The sequence below is a fragment of the Macrosteles quadrilineatus genome, unplaced genomic scaffold, assembly GCF_028750875.1.
Source record: "Macrosteles quadrilineatus isolate MER2022 unplaced genomic scaffold, UCM_ALF_1.0 Scaffold_1__1_contigs__length_201487025, whole genome shotgun sequence".
In the NCBI taxonomy this organism is placed as follows: Eukaryota; Metazoa; Arthropoda; class Insecta; order Hemiptera; family Cicadellidae; genus Macrosteles; species Macrosteles quadrilineatus.
Window position 1 is genome coordinate 25,859,770 of NW_026542594.1, and position 25,825 is coordinate 25,885,594.

The window sequence follows — 25,825 nt, forward strand, 5'->3', positions numbered from 1 at the left end:
AATTTGAACCAACAGTATTTTTGGCCTTTAGGAATACCAAAATGAAAAAGTAAATCAGTCCCGGGTCTAGATACCATGAGACATACGGTAATAGCGTATTCCCTATAAGGGAAATTTGCTACTAATAATCAGCACATCATTTATATTGAATATGGTGTGTGTTGAGGAAACCACTATATAATCTTTTCATCGATTTCGTTGTCTCGGCAATGCGAGAATGGCGCACGTCAACATGTTGCTCACTAGTCACTGACGTCATTTTTTATAATACTTCCCAACTTCCTACAGATTTGAAGAGGACGGATCATCCCAAGCACCCATCGAGTTACAACATTTTGTCTGTTATCCCTCGTCCTCGAGTCAAAATCCACCAGAGCTTTTCATTGTCTTTATGAGGGCCGGTTCGATGGCCTAATCAGACCAAATTCCAGACCAGAACTTGTCTGTACGTCTTGTATTGAAATTTCCGTTCTTTGTGAATTTTTTGTGTTCTTCTATATCAATCCTGTATGTGTTTCAATTCATATTCAGCATATCCTGTATAGATGGGCGGACTTGGCATGGAAAAATGACCCGCTGCATGTAAGATCTGTAGAGTGATTGTAATTTGAAGATCTCATTTGCCTGATCTTTCAGCCTCAATAAACTGTTAACTATGTTAAAACTGTTTTATTTTGTTTTCATGTCAAAGTATTGTACCAAAAGCTTAGCTTAAATGTTTATGTATAAACTTTTGACAGCTTTGGGAAGAGTACGGTAGTTTTGCCGTTGAAGGTATATTTTGAAGGTCTGTTTTTCGGCATGTAAACCTACATTTATTTAAACGAGTTCGCGAAGCATGATCAGGCCATGGGAACAGTTGCTTTATGGGGTTTTTTGTTAAGAACAGTTTTTTCGTTTTTTTGACCCTCAAAAGATACAATTTTACAATGTATCATTAAACCATTTTGTAGAGCTTAAAAACAAATAATTTAATACATAACAATGTTTTTTACAGTTATTGGTTACTGAGAAAAATAAAAAATTGCAATTTAAAAATCCCCCATGATATTCTAATGGATAATATTTTTAACAATTTCTTTTCCTTATTTATAGATTCATTTTTATAAAATTGGGGAAATTTATTTGTTTTTTATCATACTATTATTGTTTTATTAAAAGATATACTATATTACCATCCCTGTAGCAGCAAACCTATTAGGTACCAGTTAAACCTAATGTTATTTAATAGGTTTGTGAAAATCAAACTACTTATATTACATATTGTATGTGTAATCATGTTATTGTTAGTGGTTAATTACCCCTCAGCCCGGCCATGTCACAGTTTCTAAATATAAGGTCTGCTATTATTTAGTACTCAATAATTAACAAGTGATGCAGTGATTTGGTGGTTATCTCCAACTATTTAGTTCTTCATATTAAACAGTCGAGGTTTAGGCTATTTTGGTGCGAGGGTACTGTGGTGATTTTTTTATTTCATTCAACATTAAGTTCACAACTTTGTTAATTTTTTCTTTCTTTTTTCTTAATCAATTTATGTTGTAAAACTTAACGAGCTGTTGGCCCGTCCTACGTACGGGAATTTAGTAGTCAACTAAAACTGAAGTAATATCAATATTTCTAGAATGTAGAATGTTAGCGTCGGCTGCTAGACTTTTTACAATTTTAAACTTATCTTCTAAAAAACTGAAACCCTAAACTAAAATTATGGCTTCAACATTCCCTAGTTTTCAAAATTATTTGTCTTTCAGTTTTTTTTAAGTACAAATTATATTAATGGAGGTACAAAATAGTACGAAATAAGTACTAAATATTAGTATAGCTTATAACCATAGGTTCCGATATGGCCGGGCTGAGTGGCCATGGATCTGTACAGTTAACGGGCCCGTAGCTTGGTTTTCTTTGAGGTACAAATTATTTTAATGGGGGTACAAAATAGTACGAAATAGGTACTAAATAGTAGTATAGCTTATAACCATAGGTTACGATATGGCCAGGCTGAGGGGTCGTTGAACTGTACAGTTCACAGGCCCGTAGCTTGGTTTTCTTTGAAGTACAAATTATATTAATGGAGGTACAAAATAGTACAAAATAAGTACAAAATAGTAGTATAGCTTATAACCATAGGTTCCGATATGGCCGGGCTTAGGGGTCATTGACCTGTACAGGTAACGGGCCCGTAGCTTGGTTTTCTTTGAAGTACAAATTATATTAATGGAGGTACAAAATAGTACAAAATAAGTACAAAATAGTAGTATAGCTTATAACCATAGGTTCCGATATGGCCGGGCTGAAGGGTCATTGACCTGTACAGGTAACGGGCCCGTAGCTTGGTTTTCTTTGAGGTACAAATTATATTAATGGAGGTACAAAATAGTACGAAATATGTACTAAATAGTAGTATATTTTATAACCATAGGTTACGATATGGCCGGGCTGAGAGGTCATTGACCTGTACAGTTAACGGGCCCGTAGCTTGGTTTTCTTTGAGGTACAAATTATATTAATGGAGGTACAAAATAGTACGAAATAGGTACTAAATGATTTATTTATTTAAATGCTACAATACAGACTTACGTCCAATTACATTGCAGCATAGTACAAATACTCATAATACAGCACATACTTTGTGTGAACACGTGTCAAAATGTCTTTTCTTCACTTTACATAAACAACAGTACAACAACAACAGAAAATGAGCAACTTAAATTGAAAGACAACAAATTGAATTGAGACAATAGCCATGGTACTATGAAATTATTCTTAAAATAAATTATCATTCAACAAATGATTTCTGTAAGAGGCTAGGGTCGAGTTGAATAAATCAATACCCTGGGGTAATGTATTATAAAGCCTCATTAAAACATTGGCAGGAGACTGGGCACCCAGGCAAGTCCGGGCGAATGTAGGAGCAAACAAAACACGGACTCTGGACGAGGGACGAGGCACGAGGAAAGATAACAGCGATAAGATCTCGCTATCATCAACTTTTCCATTGACCAATTTGTGGAGAAATGTCAGCATTAGTACATCCCGTCGACTCTTTAAGCTCTTCATTTCGAACAGATCCAGTAATATAGGATATGATATGTCATATGTGAAATAGCCGAATCTTTTGAAAAATAGATACCGTAGGAATTTTATTTGGATTTGTTCTATCATCTCAATGAGATAAGCATGATGTGGATACCACACTATTGAACCGAATTCAAGTCTAGACCTAACCAGGGAGAAATATAGTAGCTTGAGTCCATATATGCCTTTCAGGAAATTCCCAGATCTGAATATAAAACCCAAGTTACGATAAGCCATCTTACAGGATTCAGCAATATGGTCTGCATACGAAAACTTGTCATCAATTGTAATTCCAAGATCTTTGGTTTTAGAAAGAGACTGAAGGACAGCACCATTCATTGAGTAGCGAAAATTAATGATATTCTGCGTACGTCTTGTGTACCTCACGACAGCACATTTATCTGGATGAAATTTTAAGCCCTTATTACTCCAGCCTACTAAACGATCTAGGTCTTCTGAAGAAGTATACAGTCATTAACAGTGTTTATTTCTTTGAAGACTTTTAAATCATCAGAATATAGAAGAACTTTACTATGATGAATACATTCAACAATGTCATTAATAAAAATTGTGAAAAGTAGAGGACCTAAATTAGAACCCTGCGGAACACCAGATGAAACAATGAATTCATTAGAATAATAGCCTTGGAATACGACATATTGCTTTCTATTAAATAAATAAGTGGAGAAAAATTTTAGTACATCGTAAGAAAACCCGTAATAATTCAGTTTAGACAAAAGAATCAAATGACTGACTGTATCAAACGCTTTTTCAAAATCTGTGTAAATAACGTAAATCTGACCTCCCCTATCTAAAGAAGATATGCAGAAATTAGAAAAATTAAGAAGGTTGGTATTTATGGAACGACCCGGGAAAAAACCATGCTGAAAAGGAGTGATGAAGTTTTTTATATGAAGAAATATTCTATTGTACAACAAGGATTCCAAAATTTTCGCTGGGGTTGATAAAATGGCAACAGGTCTGTGATTCTTTAGGTCGTTTTTCTTTCCTTTCTTGTGAATAGGGACAACCTTCGTGCGTTTCCAGCGATCAGGAAAATATGAATTGCTAATAGAAAGATTAAAAATCTTTAATAAAGGTGGAACTAACAATTCAGCACAGCCTTTGAAGATGTACGAAGGTATGCCATCCGGACCAGAAGAACGTTTTGTCTTGAGCTTCTTAAAAGCCGAAATCATTTCATCCTCAGATATATCATGCAAAGTGAATTCGTCAATATAATTATGTACTGGAGAACAAACTGCCTGACGACATAACTCCTCACTATCAAGATTGGAAGGTACGTACACTGATTGGAAATAAGTGGCAAATGCCTGGGCTATCGCTTCACCCCCCTCCACCTCCTCCCCGTCCAGTGTCATTGTTGCGGAACTATTATTGCTCGACCTTAGCCTCTTTACAATTCCCCAGAAAGAATTCGGATTTTTTATAATACTATTTTCGATATCACACATATATAATCTTGTTTAATACTACGTTTGGACTGAGTGCGCAGGTCTTTGTAATCATCATAAAAATGAAATATGGAATATTGTTTTTCTTCAATTTCCTTCTTATTTTTTCCTTATTTTTTATTAATTGAATCGAATGAATAGAGAACCATGGTGGATATTTGCGTTTCTTTTTAACATGCAGAGGAACAAGGCTATCAAAAACAGAGTATAACAATGAATAGAACTTATCTACAGCTAAATCAACATTAGAACATTGTAAAACTGATTCCCACTTGATACTTCTGATTGAATTGTAAAGCTTCAAGTAATCTACTTTATTAAAATTATACGACTTAGGTTTTCCATATTCCATATATGATGGTATACATATTAGGATCAAATTCGAAAATGACCGGGCCAGCATGTCACTGGCCCGGAATCCTAAATTAATTAGTTATCCGGTACCGAGTGGGGTACTAATTTTTTGTTTGTTGGTACTAAATAGTACGAAATAGGTACTAAATATTAGCATAATTCTTATGTACTAAACCCGTCATGGCCGGGCCAGTGACATGGACGTCATTAGATGATGAGAGAGATCCTAAAACCAAAGAGCATGCTATATTCAATTCATATGCGTTGTAACAGATATACAGTACTAGCATAAGCATAGGGCATAGATAAAACTATAGTCTAAGGTAAAAAGGTACTAACTTAGGTAGTGATAGTGATATACGTGGATATACTGTTACTGTACTGTGTATGTGTTTACTGACATATATTAAGATTAATCATACTCCTCTACCATAGATAAAACATACTCCCTTGTGTTGGTTAGTCTATGCCTCTACTGATCTTGATCGTGATGGAGAGCACAAGTTCACATGTACAGAAACCTTATACTGACGTCATAAATATCGAATGTATATATCGATTGTACCGGGTGGTTACGGGTTTTTCTTCGGAATGTAAGTATCGGTTGCACCGAATAAGTAAAGGGTTTTTTTTGTAACACTTTATTTGACGAATTGAATACTCTCGGTAGTTTATCCATTATAAATCAAATAGTAGAAATACAATAATATTCGTTACAGGCTGGGAATAAAATAATTACTGATACTTTGGATTGAACATCCAAGATGTTTTCAATTGTTTTCGTTTTTACCTGACTTATAAAATAAAAACTTGAGTTCACAGGACGTTGAATACTAAGAATTTATTTCATAGCATCCACAATAATACAATAACTGTAATTAAAGTAGACGAATTACAGGAATTATTATCGATTCTAGAAGAGAGTGAAATAATAATTGTAACTTTGACATGTTAACGTTATGTTAATGTTTATGAATGATTTACTAACAGATATTGCCCATCAGTGTAAGGTGACAATTTAAGAAGCCCAAGAGGACTGTTTTACATATATTATTTTATGGAATTTACAGTCACGTAAAATAGGCCCTACAGTTTAACCATTGACTAAGTACTGTGAGTACATTAATCAATGGTTTAGGTTTACAGAAAAAAGTAGAGCTTTTTTCTCATTTTCCCCTTTAGTACATCTTAATTAAACACCATAAGTTTTACCCAATTATATTATTCTGGCTCCATTTAATTCACAATATAACGTTATACTTACTAAGCCTTATCTTGTTATTTATAAATGTACTCTACTTTTTTCTGTAAACCTAAAAAACCATTGATTAATGTACTCACAGTACTTAGTCAATGGTTAAACTGTAGGGCCTATTTTACGTGACTGTAAATTCCATAAAATAATATATCTAAAACAGTCCTCTTGGGCTTCTTAAATTGTCACCTTACACTGATGGGCAATATCTGTTAGTAAATCATTCATAAACATTAACATAACGTTGTTAACATGTCAAAGTTACAATTATTATTTCACTCTCTTCTAGAATCGATAATAATTCCTGTAATTCGTCTACTTTAATTACAGTTATTGTATTATTGTGGATGCTATGAAATAAATTCTTAGTATTCAACGTCCTGTGAACTCAAGTTTTTATTTTATAAGTCAGGTAAATACGAAAACAATTGCAAACATCTTGGATGTTCAATCCAAACACATGGATGTGGGTTCGGATCCTGGTCACTGCCGATAACATTTTATCAGTACAGTTCACCTTTGTACTGTACTGGCTCACTCCTTGCTTTGCTGTTAACGATCCACGCACGGGCGCAGTCTATGTGGAAGGGCAAAATGCAAGGTTAAAAGAGGCCGCCAACCTCTTTAAAAAAACAAAAAAAAAGTATCAGTAATTATTTTATTCCCAGCCTGTAACGAATATTATTGTATTTCTACTATTTGATTTATAATGGATAAACTACCGAGAGTATTCAATTCGTCAAATAAAGTGTTAAAACCCTTTACTTATTCGGTGCAACCGATACTTACATTCCGAAGAAAAACCCGTAACCACCCGGTACAATCGATATATACATTCGATATTTATGACGTCAGTATAAGGTTTCTGTACATGTGAACTTGTGCTCGCCGATCGTGATGTCAGATGTGACCCTGTGCCCTGTGGGAGACATCCGTGATCCGTTTCAATCGCGGATTACTCACCGCATAAGGAATGGGCACACGGAAGGGACTAAGGCTAAAGGTGTAGTGACGTCATATCTCTAGTGGGTAATGTCTTCTCTTGAGGCGACACGATTACCGTTACGAAACGATGTGATTTCAGCGGCGTTCGTGGCATAGTTGGTAGCGTTCCGGATTGGTGTGCAGGAGGTCCCGGGTTCGAATCCCGCTGGTCCCACTGACTTTTTGTCAACAAATTTTTCATATCAGCAAGTTTGGTTGGTTAGGTTAGGTTATGACAGTTTAATTTTATAATACTACATTTTAAAATTAATTTTATAATTAATTAAAAATTATAAGTAATTATTAATTAGATTTTTATCTTATATAGTTTTTATATTATCAGCAAGTCTGGTTGGTTAGGTTATGTTATGACAGTTTAATTTTAAAAATTAAAAATTTATTTTATAATTTTAAAACAATATTTTATAATTAAAAAGTTAATTTAATAACTAAAAAAAAAATTAATTTAAATTATTTCAACTTAGCAGTTCTAGCGGCGAACGCTGACACTACAAGATATGTTAGCCTTAGTCCCTCCCGTGTGCCCCACCGCTCTCATAATGCGCATGAGGGAGTAAACTGTTCCGTGGTGGAACTGTGATATATCAGATTTCAGATACTGTACCTACCTGACCTGACCTGCAGGTTATGTTTTGTTGTGTTGTAGTCGACGGTCGTGTTGGATAGTATTTTTATTTTTTTGTTTTAGTTTAAGTTTAGGCCTACTACTAGTTTGAAGGAAAATGTTTACATGGCTATTCTCTTACTTATTAATTAAATTATCTCCAATGTTACTAATTTCCCCTTCCTTTCAAAATTAAGTTAGCATTATTGTTTCGGTCCCAAATTGAATTCAAATTATCTTAGTTTATTAAACAAGGTAAGTTAAGTGGTAATATTAACTTATTTTAGTTTAGTTGGGCCAAGGCTATGTGTTGGTAGTAAAAAACAAAACTATAAGTTAGGCCTATTAGCCTTTAAATGCCTAAGTTAACTTACCCTATTTTCTTTTTTTCTTGTCTGGTCCTGCAAGACTATCAACCAAAGACATAAAATAAATTAAGTTAGGCATTATAGGCCTAAATATAAAAATTTACTCAACTCTTAAGTTAATTTTGATGATGAAACTTCGCTAAGTAACTTAAGTACTGTAATAGCCTAGGCATACATTTAAAAAGCTATCAAAACTTTGTAGGTAGTATATTGTGATAGGGTAATATTAAGTTCTAAAACATTGTTGATTGCCCCCTAACGATTTTTAAGATAGGCCAAGTAAGGTAGTCTATAAGAGGTAAATGGTTAAAAAGTAGCCTAAAGCCGCGTTAAAAACTTAACTCTAACTAACTTAGGCCCTAAACTTAATAAGTTAGGTACAACCTAAGTTAGGCTAGGGGACTGTTTTATAAACTTTTGTATGTCAAACATTATTTGAACTTTTGTTTTATTTAACTTAGGCCTACATAACCTTTGTTTGTAAGTTAAAACTTGAAAGTTCACTTAGGCTACAACTAACTTAGGGGTCTCAATCCCGGACCTTCAATCCAATCCCGGGATTTCGGGATTCGTCTCAGCCGACCCCGGGAACAATCCCGGTAAAACTTATTATAAAATATTAAGATTTTTAACTTATTAGCGATTTTAAATGAGCGATAAGTTTCTTCGTTAACCCTCCGAGTGTTATTTGTCGCTGCAGCGACTCACAAACACTGTTTACGGCGAAGGCTCTATGACTGACAAAATCGGATTGAACTGGATCGAGTTAGGTATCGTTTTATTTTACAGATTCAGAGCTTTCTCCAGAGGTTTGTCTCTAAGCGCTTTTCATTTTAGTTCCGAAAATATTGTAGCAGACAGCTGACGTGCGTATTTGTAAACAGGTAGTTTCACATACCCCCTTCATCCATAACTCTTTGCGCACTTGTCTCCTGCACTTACCTCCTTATTGTTAGGTGATAGTAGCGTACATAATGCAGCTAACATCATATCCAAATGAGCTGACAATGAAAATTACCTTGAACATTTTCTATTTGCTTTTTAGTCCGATTTAAAAATGTATCGGACTGTATTGGACCCACTTAGTACAACGAGTTCTTAACTATTCTTTATAGGTAACTGCTTCCAAGAAGTAAAAGATTGTACATGAAAAAGAAATATTTCTTAGAAAAATTGCAGAGATAAGACTAATAAGCATCTAATAAAAGACAGTTGTTACTTGCACATTTAAAAAATATTTATTATTTTTAGTATTGTGGTATTTCTTTTGCATAGCTGGCTTTTAGTTAGGCCTACTATTTTTTGGACAAAATTACAAGTCAGCACATAAAGTCTATGATAAAGACTTTAAGTAAGTTTACTTGTTATTTAAGTTTATTTTGGTGCAACAATCTTATTTAAATGTAGGCCTACTTTTTATGGTAACATTGTGACGGGTTTTTCCGTTTTATTGAAAAATAGTCAACATATTAATTTAGCTTTTCGGATGGCTCAGTGGATGCCAAGGTTCGTCATCGCAGATACGAAAATAATTTTGAGTGACTCAGACAAGATACCTAATTTTGGTAATATCTCACTATCATCATTGTCACTGTTTTAGATTGCCAATTGAGCTCTTCCAGGTTGCCTTAATAACACTCAAATACTGGAAGGGACGTGTTTAATTGCAAAACCTTCGGTACACGAAATTTAGGTTCAGCTATGAGTGTATTTAGAATATTTACGGGATTGTCTGCAAGTTATCCTGTCGAAATACGAAAATACAGAGTAGATATTTGTCTAATTAGAGACCAATGATTTTATTATGTAACAAAACGATTCTAAGTATTAAAGGACCTACTCATAAAACACTAAATACAAACGTTACCCTATTATAGTCCAGGACCTGACTAGGGTTCTGTGTGCATGTCGTGTATAGTGAATTTTACTTTTGCATTTCAATATAGGTGTCTTAGGAAGTGTTTTCCACTCGGGTGTCAAGTTCGCACCTGGTACGTTTTCGAGCTATGACGTCATCAAAATGGCGGCCATTGATTTTTTTAAATTGTATATTTCGCAAACTAATTGTCGGATCGGAATGAATGTTTTTTTGTTTGAAAGATAATTTTAAATGCTACCTGTTTTACATTTACACATTTGTTGTATGTTTAGTACATTCTTCGTAATTTTGCAAAAACCTGTATTTTTAAATATTTTTGAGTTATTTTTGTTTGTAACGTTTTATTGATACAATTTATAAAAAACCACCAATGAAAAAAGTTGTAGAACATTTAAAAATCTTTACAAAAATACCAAATTCGATATGTTTTACTCAAAAGATTACGTCAAGAAACTAGATAAATCTCATAAAAACACCAATTTTGGCGCAAAAACGCCTATTAGTCCGGCATCTAGGGCAGTTCGTAAGTCTTATAAAGACAGTTTCGCCATTCAATGTTGATGTACGTGTCTAAATAAGTGTTTTCAACTCGGGTGTCACGTCTGCACCCACTGCAGTTTCCGGTTATGACGTCATTAAAATGGCGGAAAGGGCTATATTAAAAATAACGATATTTTACATACCATGTATTGGATCGGAATGAACTTTTTTTTGTTTGAAAGATAAGTTTACATGCTATCTTTCTTACATTTGCACTTTTGTTTTATGTTTAGTACATTTTTCGTAATTTTGCAAAAACCTATATTTTTAAACATTTTTGTGTTATTTTTGTCGATAACGTTTTATTGATACAATATATCAGAAATAACTTAAAGACAAAGTTGTAGCACGTTAAAAGAGCTTTACAAAAATACCAAATTCGATATGCTTTACTCAAAAGATCACGTCAAGAAACTAGAAAATCGTACAAAACAACCTAATTTTGCGCAAAAACGCATATAAATCCGACATCGATGGCTGTGTTCGAGTCATATATAGACAGTTTTACCATTCAATGTTGATGTATGTGTCTAAAGAAGTGTTTTTAACTCGGGTGTCACGTCTGGACCCACTGCAGTTTCCGGTTATGATGTCTTAAAAATTGCTACATGTTACGATTTCACCAGCTATTTTACTTAAAATAAGACCATTACCCTCTTTTATGCAAATAAAAGCACAACAAATCAATGTAATTAGTCCATAGGAATGTTTCCACTATATAAATACCCCCGGTGCAGCAATCCTTTCGACTAAGCGAATTTCCATTTGCATGGATTGAGATTTATATGCGTTTTTGCGCAAAATTAGGTTGTTTTGTACGATTTTCTAGTTTCTTGACGTGATCTTTTGAGTAAAGCATATCGAATTTGGTATTTTTGTAAAGCTCTTTTAACGTGCTACAACTTTGTCTTTAAGTTATTTCTGATATATTGTATCAATAAAACGTTATCGACAAAAATAACACAAAAATGTTTAAAAATATAGGTTTTTGCAAAATTACGAAAAATGTACTAAACATAAAACAAAAGTGCAAATGTAAGAAAGATAGCATGTAAACTTATCTTTCAAACAAAAAAAAGTTCATTCCGATCCAATACATGGTATGTAAAATATCGTTATTTTTAATATAGCCCTTTCCGCCATTTTAATGACGTCATAACCGGAAACTGCAGTGGGTGCAGACGTGACACCCGAGTTGAAAACCCTTATTTAGACACGTACATCAACATTGAATGGCGAAACTGTTTTTATAAGACTTGCGAACTGCCCTAGAGGCCGGACTAATAGGCGTTTTTGCGCCAAAATTGGTGTTTTTATGAGATTTATCTAGTTTCTTGACGTAATCTTTTGAGTAAAACATATCGAATTTGGTATTTTTGTAAAGATTTTTAAATGTTCTACAACTTTTTTCATTGGTGGTTTTTTATAAATTGTATCAATAAAACGTTACAAACAAAAATAACTCAAAAATATTTAAAAATACAGGTTTTTGCAAAATTACGAAGAATGTACTAAACATACAACAAATGTGTAAATGTAAAACAGGTAGCATTTAAAATTATCTTTCAAACAAAAAAACATTCATTCCGATCCGACAAATAGTTTGCGAAATATACGATTTAAAAAAATCAATGGCCGCCATTTTGATGACGTCATAGCTCGAAAACGTACCAGGTGCGAACTTGACACCCGAGTGGAAAACACTTCCTAAGACACCTATATTGAAATGCAAAAGCAAAATTCTCTATACACGACATGCACACAGAATTCTAGTCATGTCCAGGACTAAATCTTTCCCGGAACGTACACCACTTTCAGTGTTCGTTTACGATTTATTCAATCTCTTTGCTTTATCTTTAGGTCTAATCACATATTGTTTGGTATCATTGGAAAGGGTATAGAATCATCTGCAACTTTTGCAATGGGTGGTATTTGATTTTATCAGCGGTTAAGAAGTTATAAGCAAAACAATAAATATAATAATAATAAAAAACACGTTTTTTAATATAGTGAGATAAATATTAAGTTTACAACAAAAGTGTAAATACAAGAAAGATAGGGTGTAAAAATATCTTTCAAACAAAAAATAAATCATCCTGATCCATTAAACGGTTCGCGAAATATACGCATTCAAAAATTGCTGAGCCGCCATCTTGATGACGTCATAGCTCGAAAACGTACCAGGTGCGAACTTGACACCCGAGTGGAAAACACTTCCTAAGACACCTATATTGAAATGCAAAAGTAAAATTCACTATACACGACATGCACACAGAACCCTAGTCAGGTCCTGGACTATTAACACGAAAGCCCAGGTTGCTTCAGCGGCAACAAAACGATTCTGGGATGGAACAAGTTACCTAATAGTTAATAATATCAACGTTAAACAACACACAAAACAAAATACACCCAGGTTGCTTCAGCAGCAACAAAACGATACTGGGATGTAACGAGTTAATAGTTAATAATATCAACGTTAAACATCACACAAAACAAAATATACCCAGGTTGCTTCAGCAGCAACAAAACGATACTGGGATGTAACGAGTTAATAAAATAAAAATATGGACGTTAAAAAACACAAACAAAACAATATTGGGATGGAATGAGTTAATATACTTGTGAAATTGATAATTAGTTATCGTATCGAAAATAATATAATGTATTCCTAGGTTGCTTTAACAGCAACACGACGTTACTAGGAATCGAAGCTTCGAATGGAAACTCAAACAAAAGTCACACTCAATACTAGTTAATTAGGCCTACCGTGAGATCAGAGAAGGTTTACGGCTCTGTTATTAAGCCAGCGAGGTTAACGTGCTAGAGACGACTGCACGGTTCGGAGGTATTGAGTCGAATGAAACTACAAACCAAGGCAGTGGACCTCGTCCAGACAGTGGCCAGTGCGCATGCACCGCTCCCCTACTTCTCCTGGCGTCCCTACTCTGGCGGTAAGGACAGAGTTTGGATGTGCGTTAGAGAGAGAGCGTGCCGAGGAGAGAGAGAGACCGTGAGTGTCTGGTACTACTGTACGTTCCTGATTTGACGGAAACGTAAAACTGTAACGGGTGTAGAAAACATCATTCGTTACAACATGTTAAAATAAAGTATTTTTTTTTTACCAAAAATAATTTATTTTAATCGTTTAGCCTACATCACTAAACCTCTTCTTCCACTACGGAATTTTTTTTTTTAAGTGGATAAAGGAGGTAAGTAATAGAAAAGTTAAAATTTTAATAGTAAGGAACATTTTGATTTTTATTAAGTATTGCACAACAAATTTTACTTCTCTGCCCTTCCTAATAGTGTTTTAAGAATGAAAAAAATTAAAAAGTTATAATCTGCAAACTTTAGGTCCATTTATCTCAAAAGTAACAAAATGTTACTTACCCCCTTCATCCACTCACCCCTTCAATTATAAAATAAAATTTATTATTTTTCTTAAGTCGACGTGAGGGGCTCTCCGGCTCTCGCACAATGCCAGACTTATTCGCAGAAGAGGTTTACATTGGCTTCTGACTAGGCGCCTGAGACACTCTAGTCTTGGTGCGTGGTGTCACTTTTGATATTGACGCTATTCGGACAGTTTAAAACTCGGACACTTGATATTTCGATTTTTTTTAATAATTTAAAAACTCGGGCAAACGAAAGCTTGGACAGTTGATTTAACCAAATATTATTATTATTTAAACCGTCCTCGGACAGTTGAAAACTCGGGACAACTGATTTTTCTAATATTTTGTAATTTTTAACGAACTCGGACAGTTGAAAACTCAGACAAATGAACCTCACCCGTAGCGTGTGTATGAAAAACATAATTTAGGATTGTAAGAAATTTAATCACCATATTTTGTGTAAAAAGCAGTTTGTTGTTTGTCTTTGTTTGCTTTTGTTGCTGGGAGTTATTTTAAATAAATAATTTCAATGACAAGAGGTTTAACTCTGCTAAAGGCAGCTAACATGTTTGTGAATACATATTGGTTTACTAAAGTAGCTTTATTTGGTCTTTTGGTTGAGTGATAAAAAGGCTTCCCTGATTGAAATATTGGAAATAGTCTTTGTAAAATAGGAAAGGACAAATAAAGGTGTGTTGAGATAAGCTTAGAACTGCTAAATTTGCACCCCGACCCAGTTATTATTTCTGAGTTTAAACTCCTTTTGTAAAGGGTTAACAAGATTAGTGTAGCCGCAGCAAACCTGCAGACTTAGCGAATTTCCATTTGCCTGATTGGATTTACACTAAAATGTCTCCTTAAAAATATCACATTTATTCCCTATTTTTAGTTTTTTGAAATTCAGCCTGCCATTTTCCAAAATGGCGGCCAACTTTGAAATTTCTTATGGAACACCCTATATTTTATCATGTTTTCGGATAGAATATGCAATTTAAAATTTTTTTTATCCCTGACATTTTTTCGATAAACCCACTTGTTTAGGAGTTACAGTCTATGGAAAAATGACTTCCGGTGTACATTTTACATCACGTAGCACCTAAACATGTAGGTTTATAGCGAAAATGTGAGGAGTAAAAAGTCTTAAAATTGCATCCACATTCCAAAAAGACCACAACATTTGTTAAAAATATTAATTATATTTGTTTAATGTGGGGTTAATTAAGAAATTATTTATGGATGAATGTACCTTTGGAATTATGTCGGACGTAGTGAGTGGCAAGGAAGCGCCGCGAGGTCGAGTTGCGATGGTAGGTGGTAGAATGTCCTCAAGACGAAGGCACATCTTCACTTGACACTATCTTCTTATGTTGATGTCTTGATCTTGATGTCGGAATAACGCACGTCTAAAGTCCATAAGGTCCAAAATGAGCGCTCACAAGAAGTTCCTACTCGACCGCGGTAGACCGGAATGGAAGGATTCACTGCTAAAACTGGCTTCACACTGGTTAATAAAATTAATTTAATTTAAAGAGGTGAAAATGTTATGAGTACTGTATAAAGGGGCCACGGACTAATCCGAGTGGCAATAATAGAGAATTAAACTATGAGAGGGAAAGCCGCAATGGCAGAGAAAATGAATTATGTCAAAGTGACATGTGTTAGGTAAACCAGGCTACCGACAGACTCGGCCAAGTGTCCCGAAGCGACGCTAAAACTTCGCAAAAATATCCTTCCGCCAAGTTAACCAATGGGCATTGTGCTGACCCCACTAGGTTCAATAGAAAACCCCTACTCCCTCTCTCTGTCGGCGGCAAATACAAATGCATAAATTAATAGTACAAGAAATAAAAACATTTCCCTGAAAACTTACTTAACAATACTATTTCAAAAATGGCGGTCATTTTCTAAAAGGGCGGCAAACTTGAAAAGTGGAAAACTGTTTATTTTATAGTCTTTATGGAATGTAGATGCAATTCTATGACTAGGCCTAATTTACTTCTTGCAATTTTGCTCTAAACTTACTCGTTTAGGAGCTACATGATGTAAAATGTTACCGGAAGTCATTTTTCCACAGGCTGTAACTCCTAAACGAGTGGGTTTATCGAAAAAATGTCGAAAGTATAAATATAAAAATATAAAATATAGGGTGTTCCATAAGAAATTTCAAAGTTGGCCGCCATTTTGGAAAATGGCGGCTGAATTATAAAATACTAAAATCATTTTTTTAACTGCCACAAAAAATAAAGGAATGTCCCCCATTTAAAGTTTTCTCTAATTCTTACCGTTTCCGATATCCCAATGGTGGCCTCCTTGAGTTGATCACCCTGTAGGCCTATATATGAATTTGAACGGATGGTGTTTTTGGACCTCAAAACAAAAAATTAAATCGGTCCCGGGTCCAGGTGTTACCATGAGTACTACGGTAATAGCTTATTCCCTACATGTATGGGAAATTCGCTAAAAACCTAATAGTTCTATAGAATAATATTACATTCAACCAGCTGTTAGTTAAAACAAATTATATTGGACTAAATCAAATCGATGATTACAAAGATTGCTTTAAAAAATAATTTGAACATCCTACTATTTTACTATGCATATTTAATTAATCTGCCATCATCATACCGAAGAATTGAATGTATCAATGGTCAGCATTACACATAGTATAAATAAGTCAACCCTAAATATGTCTTTAAATTTGTTTCCAAATGCTGAATTTGTGTCACAAATATTCAGCATTTACAGCTGTTATGTTAAGCAAATTGTATTGTACTAAAAGCTAGCTTAGCATGTTAGCGTCGGCTGCTACACTTTTTAAAAATTAAAACCTAATGTCTAAAAAACTGGGACCCTAATTTAAAATTATGGCTTTGACATTCTCTAGTTCTCAAAATTATATTTCTTTTAACACAAAAATCATTAAAATCCGTCGACTGGTTGATTCAGAATCGTGAAACAAAAAACCCATTTACGTTTTTATATATATGATGATGATAGTTTGGACAGGTTTCAACCCTTCCGAGGATGAATATATGTACACAGTTTATGTGTACATTATAACTCATAATATAGTTCTAAAATTAAATGGATCTCCTTTTGCAAACGTATATAATAACCAGAAATTTTGAGATCGTCCTGACCGCAGCGTCAAGGTTATTGTTACCTCTTCTTAGGTAAAATATCTCTCTAACCAGAGTGTACCAAACATTTTTTCAAAAATGTATGAGTAGCATATAATTATTAGCATCAATTTTTCCATTGACAAAACATCTCTGACCAATACGTAAACTGATTCCACGCTTACTAACTATTTCATGCCACAAATTTTGACGAAAGGCTACATTATATTAGAAAAATAAACTATACCTATTTATAGTTATGACCAAACAGTTGGCAAGAAGCATTAATAGATAAGCTATGTACAAAATATGATAATTTTAGCTCTATTCTAATTATGACAAAACACAAAGTAACTAAAAGCGAGTTTTGTTGGTAGTAAGCGTTGCAGGAGGTCTACTTTACACTGAATCGACGTTACTTTTAATTGCTTTTGACCTTCCGGCACTGTTGACTCAGCGAAACTGAACTTGTATTTTATCGTATTTCGTCATATTAAAACTGCTGTTGCATTAGGTCAAATTCCCAATGTGTCAATCGCTTTAACATAGACTACGTTTTTAGCACGGACTGTATTATTTGGCTTTCTGGGATTTTTGATCTACAGACACTGCAAACATTGTACTTTTTGACCTATCGGCACAAGTATAAACTATTTGACCTTCCAGCACTGTTGACTTCCAGCAACATTCCCTATCTGAGCATTCTCCAGCAATGCTTCGAACCACCTTTTTTTTGGAGTAAGGATGTCATTAATTTGTCGAGAGTGTCCCCACAATATAAGACCATATAGCATGTGTGATTGAAAGAGTCCAAAATACGCCAATCTTTAATATTCTTGACTAACAAGATCCTTAAGTTTCCACAGCAAGCACCTCACTCTTGAAATTTTGTTACAAACAGATTGTATGTGTGACCAATTTAATTTTGAATCCAAATTAAATCCTAAAAGTTCAACTGATTCAAATTTTACCTCGGTTTTGAGACTGATTGTTATATATTGTGATTTATCAGAATTACAAGATAGTCTGTTTGCAGAAAACCAATCATATGCTCTATGTTCAGCCTCTTGACTAATTAAGCCAAGGCCACACTAAAAAAACAGGCCGTAATGCTCATCAAGCATGACGTCACGATAGAAGACGGCAATGACGTAATTAAGATTATATTTTTGTTTTCCATAAAAAGATTAAAACAAGCAGCTGATCACAAACTGCAAAAATACGTCATTGCCGTCTTCTATCGTGACGTCATGCTAGACGAGCATTATGGCCTGTTTTTTTAGTGTGGCCTTGATTAAGCGCAGGATTGTTCAATTAGAATGGTTAGCGAGTAAAGTTGTATCATCCGCATATATAACAGTTTCGTAACATTTGTCTATGTAGAATATAATTGAAATGCTTCTAATTTTTTAGCATGTTCAAAATTGAAAGAATTTCGCAAACAAAAATAACTACGTTAGTGGTTGCGAGTGAAAATTCAAACCAACAAAAAAGTATGTACAGTACATGCAAAAAAATCCCAAAAGGTTTTTATTGGCGGAGAGTCTCAGCTTGAAACAATACATAGACCTATATTAATATTTACCCAATTTTTTTCAGGAGTTTACTGAAATAAACATGAATATGTTGCATCAGAGAAAAACTTCAAAAAGAAAACCAAACAGTTTTCAGGCTTCTTCACTTGTTATTGATTTGGAAGATGAAATTCAAGTTAATACTGTTCATTTCTCAAATATTGTCCAAGATGACCCAGATATAATAGTTTTGGATGATAGTACTGTACAAACCAAAAGAAGAAGTATTTGCAGTAGTGTAGTAGATTTAACTGACTTTAATGAAACATTGAAGGATCCAGAAGAGAGAACAGAGGAAGATAGCGATATTATAGTTGTATATAAAAAGAAGACTTTTGTGCCTGAAACAAGACAACCTACGAGAGAAGTAGAACTTTTAAATAATTCGCCAATGAACAACAGAATTAATCGAAGACTTTATCAAAATAATGTTTCGCCGGTAAACTATGGAATAAATAAAAGGCATGATAAAAATATTTTTATGACAGTCAACCAAAGAATTAATCAAAGGTGCGATAAAAACAGTTTTTCACCAGTAAACCACACAATCAATAAGAGACATGATAAAAATAGTTTTTCACCAGTCAACCTCAGAATTAATCATGGACAAGATAAAACCAACGTAAAAACAAAAAAGAGAGGTAGAAGTAGTTCTACAAAATTGAAATCTCCAATTAACTGCTTAACTGGGAAAAAAAGGAAATTGCAAGATATCAGCAATATCAACTTAGGGGCATCAGGGAATACAGCACCAACAGACTTATCAGGTACAGACTTGTCTGGTACCAAAGTATTACCAATGAATACAAACACTTTAAGAAGCGCAATGCCTTTGTTAAAAATTCAGGCTGGGTATACTTGAATTTTGGATAGTTCCCGCGGCAGCCGCTAGGTAGTCTATCGCGAGCGCACGGCCAAGTCAGCTGACTGAGTGAGAGAGAGTGAGACAAAGAATTGTCTTGGAGAGAGAGAGATAGAGTAGCGCAGCTGCCACACGAGCAATCCTAACGGCGGCCGTGCTTAGCTCATCTCAGCGACAAAGTTCGAGTCTGACTACTTTCCAATAAGCATTTCACTTCTTAAAGGGTTTGTATTCATTGGTATTACTTAACCAAAGTAGTTTGGTATGTTGTAATAGAACTTTATTATTAACTTTTTTCTGTCTTTGATCTTAATGACCAACGTTTTTCTTCTGTATACTTTACCGGAATTCACAGCACTTTCAGGGAGCACTAAAACTAATGCATAAATAGTTTGTAGGAGCACTAACACAAAACTCAACTTATGGGGTAATTTTTTTATATTGTTATATACGAAAAGTTTAAGAAACGTTTTGAGCATGTTTGGCTTTATTTATCTCTTAAAATATGCCTAATTAAAAGTTTATTTTTAGCCAAATTGAGGGTTTTTACGGACCCTACTTCTCTCTCAAAGTTTTAATGGTCAAATTTCTGTTAGGGGTACTTTTTCGTTATTTATATTCACGAACGAATCGAGCGACGCGCTTATGTATCGTAACTGCAACAATGGCCGCCGCCTCCTCGGAGTGCTGACGTAGCGGTGGTGGGGTACGGTATAGCAGAGACTCTGGCTCTTGAGTCAGTCTGCGGCAAGCGAGAGGTTGGCGCACACCAATCACTCTTGGGCTCTGTCGAATCCTTCTAATCTTATCCGGACAAAGGCATGCGAAACTCCTATTCGAAAATCAAGTACATAAATATTTTAGAACGTTTTATCCCTCTTTGTATTCACTTTGGCGAGTGAAATTACATTATTTGTTAGGTTATTTTAGATTGTTAAGAACTTAGATTATCCTAGTTTATCGGCTGACACTGCGAGTGTAGTGTCCCAGTAGCCTTCAACATCATATTTTAAGTAGTTTATTTATTTATCTTGGAGCCAAGAAGTGTATTGTCATATAAGCCCAGACTTATTTTATTTTGTTATTTAATTATCGCAGGTTAGCTACATTTCTGTTAAATGTGAGAGGATTATTTTTAGTTTTATTTGAGAAGTAGTGATTTCTTTCGTTAAGCCTAGGAGCTGGCCCCATATTTTAGTTCATATTCCAATAGGCATCATGTTTAGAACCGGCTTGGTCTTTGTCAGTGCGTCGCTGTGCTGACACCGCGTTGTCGCGCGACATAGTCGTAATTAGTGTTCGGTGCGTCGATGTGCCGACGTACACAGTGGTGTACTCGTGTACTGGTAGATCGATGCAATAGCATCTTACGAAGGCAGACGGCAGGAGCGAACGACGTATGAAGCAATAGGTGAGCGAACCCTGGATGTCTCGAGCTGTCCGAGCAAATTGGAGGTAAGTTTAGGCTAGGTAAAACTAACCCGAACCAAACACCTCACAAAGTGGGGGTGATGATTTTAGTTTAAATCAAAAATCCTAATTTTAAAATTCCCTTATTTTAAAGTCCATAAACTTTAGATTGAATGAAAACAAACTAATGTTTTGGATATGAATTTTGCTGGTGTACATTTTGTTCCATTACGTCATTAACCTATCGTAGTCACTCCAACCCCATCAAAAATCCCCTTTTGTGTTTTTGGATTTGTATGATATACCCAAGGTTGGTATATAGGAGGTTGCCTAGATGCCATAAGACGCGTGGAACCTGCAGACGACTCGGGTGTGACGTCACACTCCGACCTCGTGGCCCGCCTCACACCACACAGCATCAAACGTACAAATGCCTAAGTTTAAGCATTTACAGCATCATTATATTGAATTTTAGCCTCCTGATGACAGTTAAATACTATATAATGGTGTAAATACCTGCATTTATGTGATCAATTTGTTGCTAAATTGCAACCGGTTTCGACTCACAAAGGAGTCATCGTCGGGCCAGTACAGATGTCTTCTTGCTTCATTTGAAGGTCGTCAATTCATGATAAATAAATACATTTAACATGCACACGTACACGAACATAAAATCAAACATTTAGGGCTAAAAACAAAAGATAATACAATACGGTAACGGGACACGACGTGATCGGGCGGGGGTTATGTCTAGACTGGGTCAAGTATCATCAAATGCATTAACAATTAAGCTATGTATAAAGCGTTTCAATTATTCTCCATAAGAATAACATTGGGGCTGAGTACACTCGAGGCTCTTAACTCGAGTAAAAGCTGTGAATGCCTCAAAAATCGCCCAACGACTGCGACTCTGACTGCTTTAGGAGCAGACCCATACGATAGACGTCCACGACTACGATACGACTGCGGCTACAGTCGCGTCAGTGACAACGCTGCCATTGAAAACAATGCTAAGCAGGCTCTCTACGATTATCGTTCAACGGCTGTCGTCCAACGACTGCAGTTCCAGCCGCACCAGTGACAACGTACCTTAATCAAACAAATTTTCTCCGTAGAGAATCCTGAAAAGTGGGGTGATATCAACCATTTCATGAGCTCCATTTTTTACCCAAAAACTATGGGTTACCAACTGGACAGCCATAATCTGCTTTGAATAGGGTAAAACAGCAGCACCATTGAAAGTTGGTTAACGTATTTTAATGTGTTGTCTGTCAGCAAAGTATATGCCCCGCATCAGAAAATTCTCACGTTGTTCAGTGGAGTTTCTCTTAATACCTGTCCCAAAGTTTGAAAGTATGGATTCATTTGTCCAAATAGGTTGGATAACTCTTGTAGCTATAAGATTTGGATAGCAATTTTCATTTTCTCTGTTTGAACATCGTATAAAAATAAGCTTGACCGTAACTACTTGATCGCTGAATACATAAACACTAATTCCTTCACTTATGTTAGGTCTAATATTGCCACTAAAACTTTCAATAGTAAATGAGTTTTTGAAACTTCTTATTTTTGACTTGAAATGTGTGGATTGTGTTGGTGAATTCAGTCAATAAACTTTGTATAAGTTTGTCAGAGCAACTGGCAACATAACCTAGAAGTAAACAATCCATTTGCATTTTTTCTCAATTGAAGTAGAGCGAGCAATACAAAAGTTTACAATAAAAACATAAGGTCCGTTAAGATTTGGTATAATCTTACTACTTGAACTAATCATAGTCAAGGCATTAATATAGTTTGTACTAAATGTTTTGAAATATCTCGATCTGTCAGTGTCAGAAGTAAACATTTCTTGCATATGCATTCGTTTGATCTGACATTAGGCAAGTTTAATTTACCACCGTGGCAACACTATGTGCTTCGATTATTTTTTCAATTCCAAAGTAAGTTGGCTGCAGAACTGGCAAATACTATTCATATCACCAAGTGAATGTGTATCTGGATGGGTATCTGTTAGACCAGACCTCTCTTTTTACTCTCCTCATACGCATAAGATATCTTATTAATTGTCTCCTCCTCCCGTTTTCAATATTTCTTCTTTGAACTTGAGGCATTTTCTGTTCTTCCAACAAAACTGATTAACTGTTTAACTTGGTCTTAATAGTATCCCGGCATTCTTTTATAAACATCCTGCATATATGCCTATTTTTTGTATGTTTTGGATTTCTATCATGATTTTCCATAGTTGCATCCAAGCATAATTCTTGTGTTCTAAAAACCACACAGACAACCCCATAGTTATGCATATGTTACATGTTCCTTTAATGTGTTATATTTATAAGAGTTTTGTTTCAGAAAATGCTCATAAATATTACAAAAAACTTGCTCAATTGGCTGTAAAAGAATGTAAAAAGAATAAATCCAGTAATGATTTCATTCCTGTTGTAAACAATTTGAATCGTGCTAGAAAAAGCATAAGTTTTGCCAAAAATAGTAAGAAAATGAAAAAGAAACAAGTACAGTCTGGAAATAAATCTTCACAAAGGTCTCCAGGGAGAAAATTAAGAAAGAAGACCCGACAACAACACATAAGTAAGATAAGTGAAAATAATGCATTTAAAAAGAGTCAAATACAGTCTGGGAATAAATCTTTTAGAAAATTAAGAAAGATGACTCGCCAAGAAACAATTAGTAAGATCAGTGAAATGAATGCATTTAATCCTAATCCATATGAAGTAGATCTGGAAGGGTTACGCCCCATCGTCATTGATGGCTGCAATGTTGCCATAGGGTAAGTTTTAGTTGATCATAATAACTCTAAACTATGAATAGTATATTTCATCACTAGGGCGTAAAGTGACTCTTTTCAACCATTCGAAAATGAGCGAGGGTTGAAGAGACACTTTTTGCCCGTGTGATGAGCTATATTTTTCGTCATATTGCACTATTATTTAGAAAACGACAAAACTTTATGAAAAGCTCTCAAAAGGACGTCTAACTTGTTTTCAATTTAGCTGATGCAAACAAGTAGCTGTTAATAAGTGATCCAATCATTTTGATTATTGCGATTGTGTTAGTGTATATTATACCACTGATATGTCAAACTATTAACAAGAATACAACAATAAGCTACAACCAAATAAAAAGATGGATATTCTCTTGATACATGCAATTGCTTACAATAATTCAAGTTTATAACTGTAGCAACAGCTGACTTTTAATCTCTAGGGACTAGAAATGCCATTTTTTCTCCCTAGGGAGTAAAAGAGCTACTTTAGATCGGCAACGGCTGTTTTTGCTGCAGTATGACAAAAGATATTTTAGTCTAAATTTGGTGATATGATACAAAACTTCATATATTCCTTTAGCTCAGAATAACTTAGTGTTTTTCACTGTTTTAACAAATTTTCTCTGTAAACATAAAATAATGTTTAGTTGCTATTAACTCAATTAGTAAATTAGTACATGGGGACAAGCTTTGCTCGGGGTAAATCATTAGTATACTCTGAGGGCAGTCTTTGGCAATTAATTGTCATTGAACAAAATCTTAAAATCTCTCTCTGCCGAATTACTGAGAGTCTATTGTATGTTTAAACAGTAATATCGTAGTTGCCTTTGTTTATATAAGCAGCATTTATGATTCTTATGTGTTATATACATTTTTTTGTTTTTTTTGTTAATTACGCACCCATTAATCTAAACATTTAAAACGTCTAATAATATGCTAAATATGATAAGCTAAATAATATTTAAATGGTCATAAGATAGGTCATAAAGCAAAGTTAAAGCATTTTTCTAGTCATAAGGGTTTGTTATAAGATATTATAAGAATTTTCATAACAAATACCATTGTCAGAATGCAACACCTCAGTATCTCGATTTTAACCTTCCCGTTTTAGTTTCAAGACTTTGCGGTTCAGTGGTTAGCGTGCTGATTATCGAACCTAAAATGTTTCTAACCTGTATATAAATGGTGTTTTAATAAATAAATTTATTTTACAAAATTATTCCAAAGTTTTTTGGTGGAAGCCCACGCTTCATCTTTTCTACGCAACACAAAGGTCTGATTGGTTATTCATCGTTGTCAAAGTGTACACATAAAGTAATATTTGATATTTTGGCATTTTAGTCATCTGATTCAAATGTTCAGAAATCCTCCTTATCCTACTAATATTATAAGTGAGAAAGTTTGGATGGATGGATGTGAAAAATACTGTCAAAATGTCAGATTGGGCTGAAATTTGGTGTGATGATAGCTCAGATTCCCGATTAACATATAGACACATTCTTATCTGAAAAGTCCTTTTGGGCTCGGCCCCGGTGGCTCTGAAGTTTCCCATTTTAACCTTATGAGTATTCATAATTAAAAGGAATAAAAGAATTTTGTCAGCTGTTTCAACCACAAAATTTGGTTTTTCTAATTTTTGTCCCTCTAAACACAACATTTCTCCATTTCTCTTCAGACCTTTTTAAAGAGCTTCAAAAATGTAACGTGCCGTTTTTCCCGCTCGGAATATATACGCTATTCCGTAGTTATAGCAGGAAAGACGTCACCAACTCTCGCCAGTGGATCGCTCAAATTGGCGTGCTGTGAAGTTTCCAGGGTTCAGATAAAAATAATTTACTTAATTAACTCAACAACCTAGCACAGGTACAGATTTGTATATACGCAAAAATATAGTGTTAATCAGGTGTGAACTCAGTACCGGTAACCAACAACGCTACTGTACCATCATCATCGTTCACACCTGGGAACAGCTAATTAAATTAAATTTTAAAATAATCAAAAACCGTTCAACTAAATTTTGAACAAATTAATGGTGCAGTTTCGTCAACCTCAACACTTAGAATATTTCTTAGGTGAATGCTGGCGTGCCCACCCGACCTCGTGTTTGCACGACCTGCAGGGACGG

The 25,825-nt window shown here is 34.7% G+C and overlaps 1 protein-coding gene across 1 annotated transcript in view; it reads left to right on the top strand.

Annotated features, from left to right (window-relative positions):
• The first annotated feature begins 7,758 nt into the window (after window positions 1-7,758).
• Window positions 7,759-25,825, top strand: part of LOC129005355 (probable ribonuclease ZC3H12D) — a 40,922-nt gene continuing 22,855 nt past the window's right edge. The window contains exons 1-3 of the mRNA XM_054434221.1: window positions 7,759-8,023; window positions 18,669-19,410; window positions 23,268-23,703. Coding sequence (XP_054290196.1) covers window positions 18,687-19,410; window positions 23,268-23,703 — 1,160 coding nt within the window. The 5' untranslated portion in view covers window positions 7,759-8,023; window positions 18,669-18,686. The remainder of the gene's footprint in view (window positions 8,024-18,668; window positions 19,411-23,267; window positions 23,704-25,825) is intronic.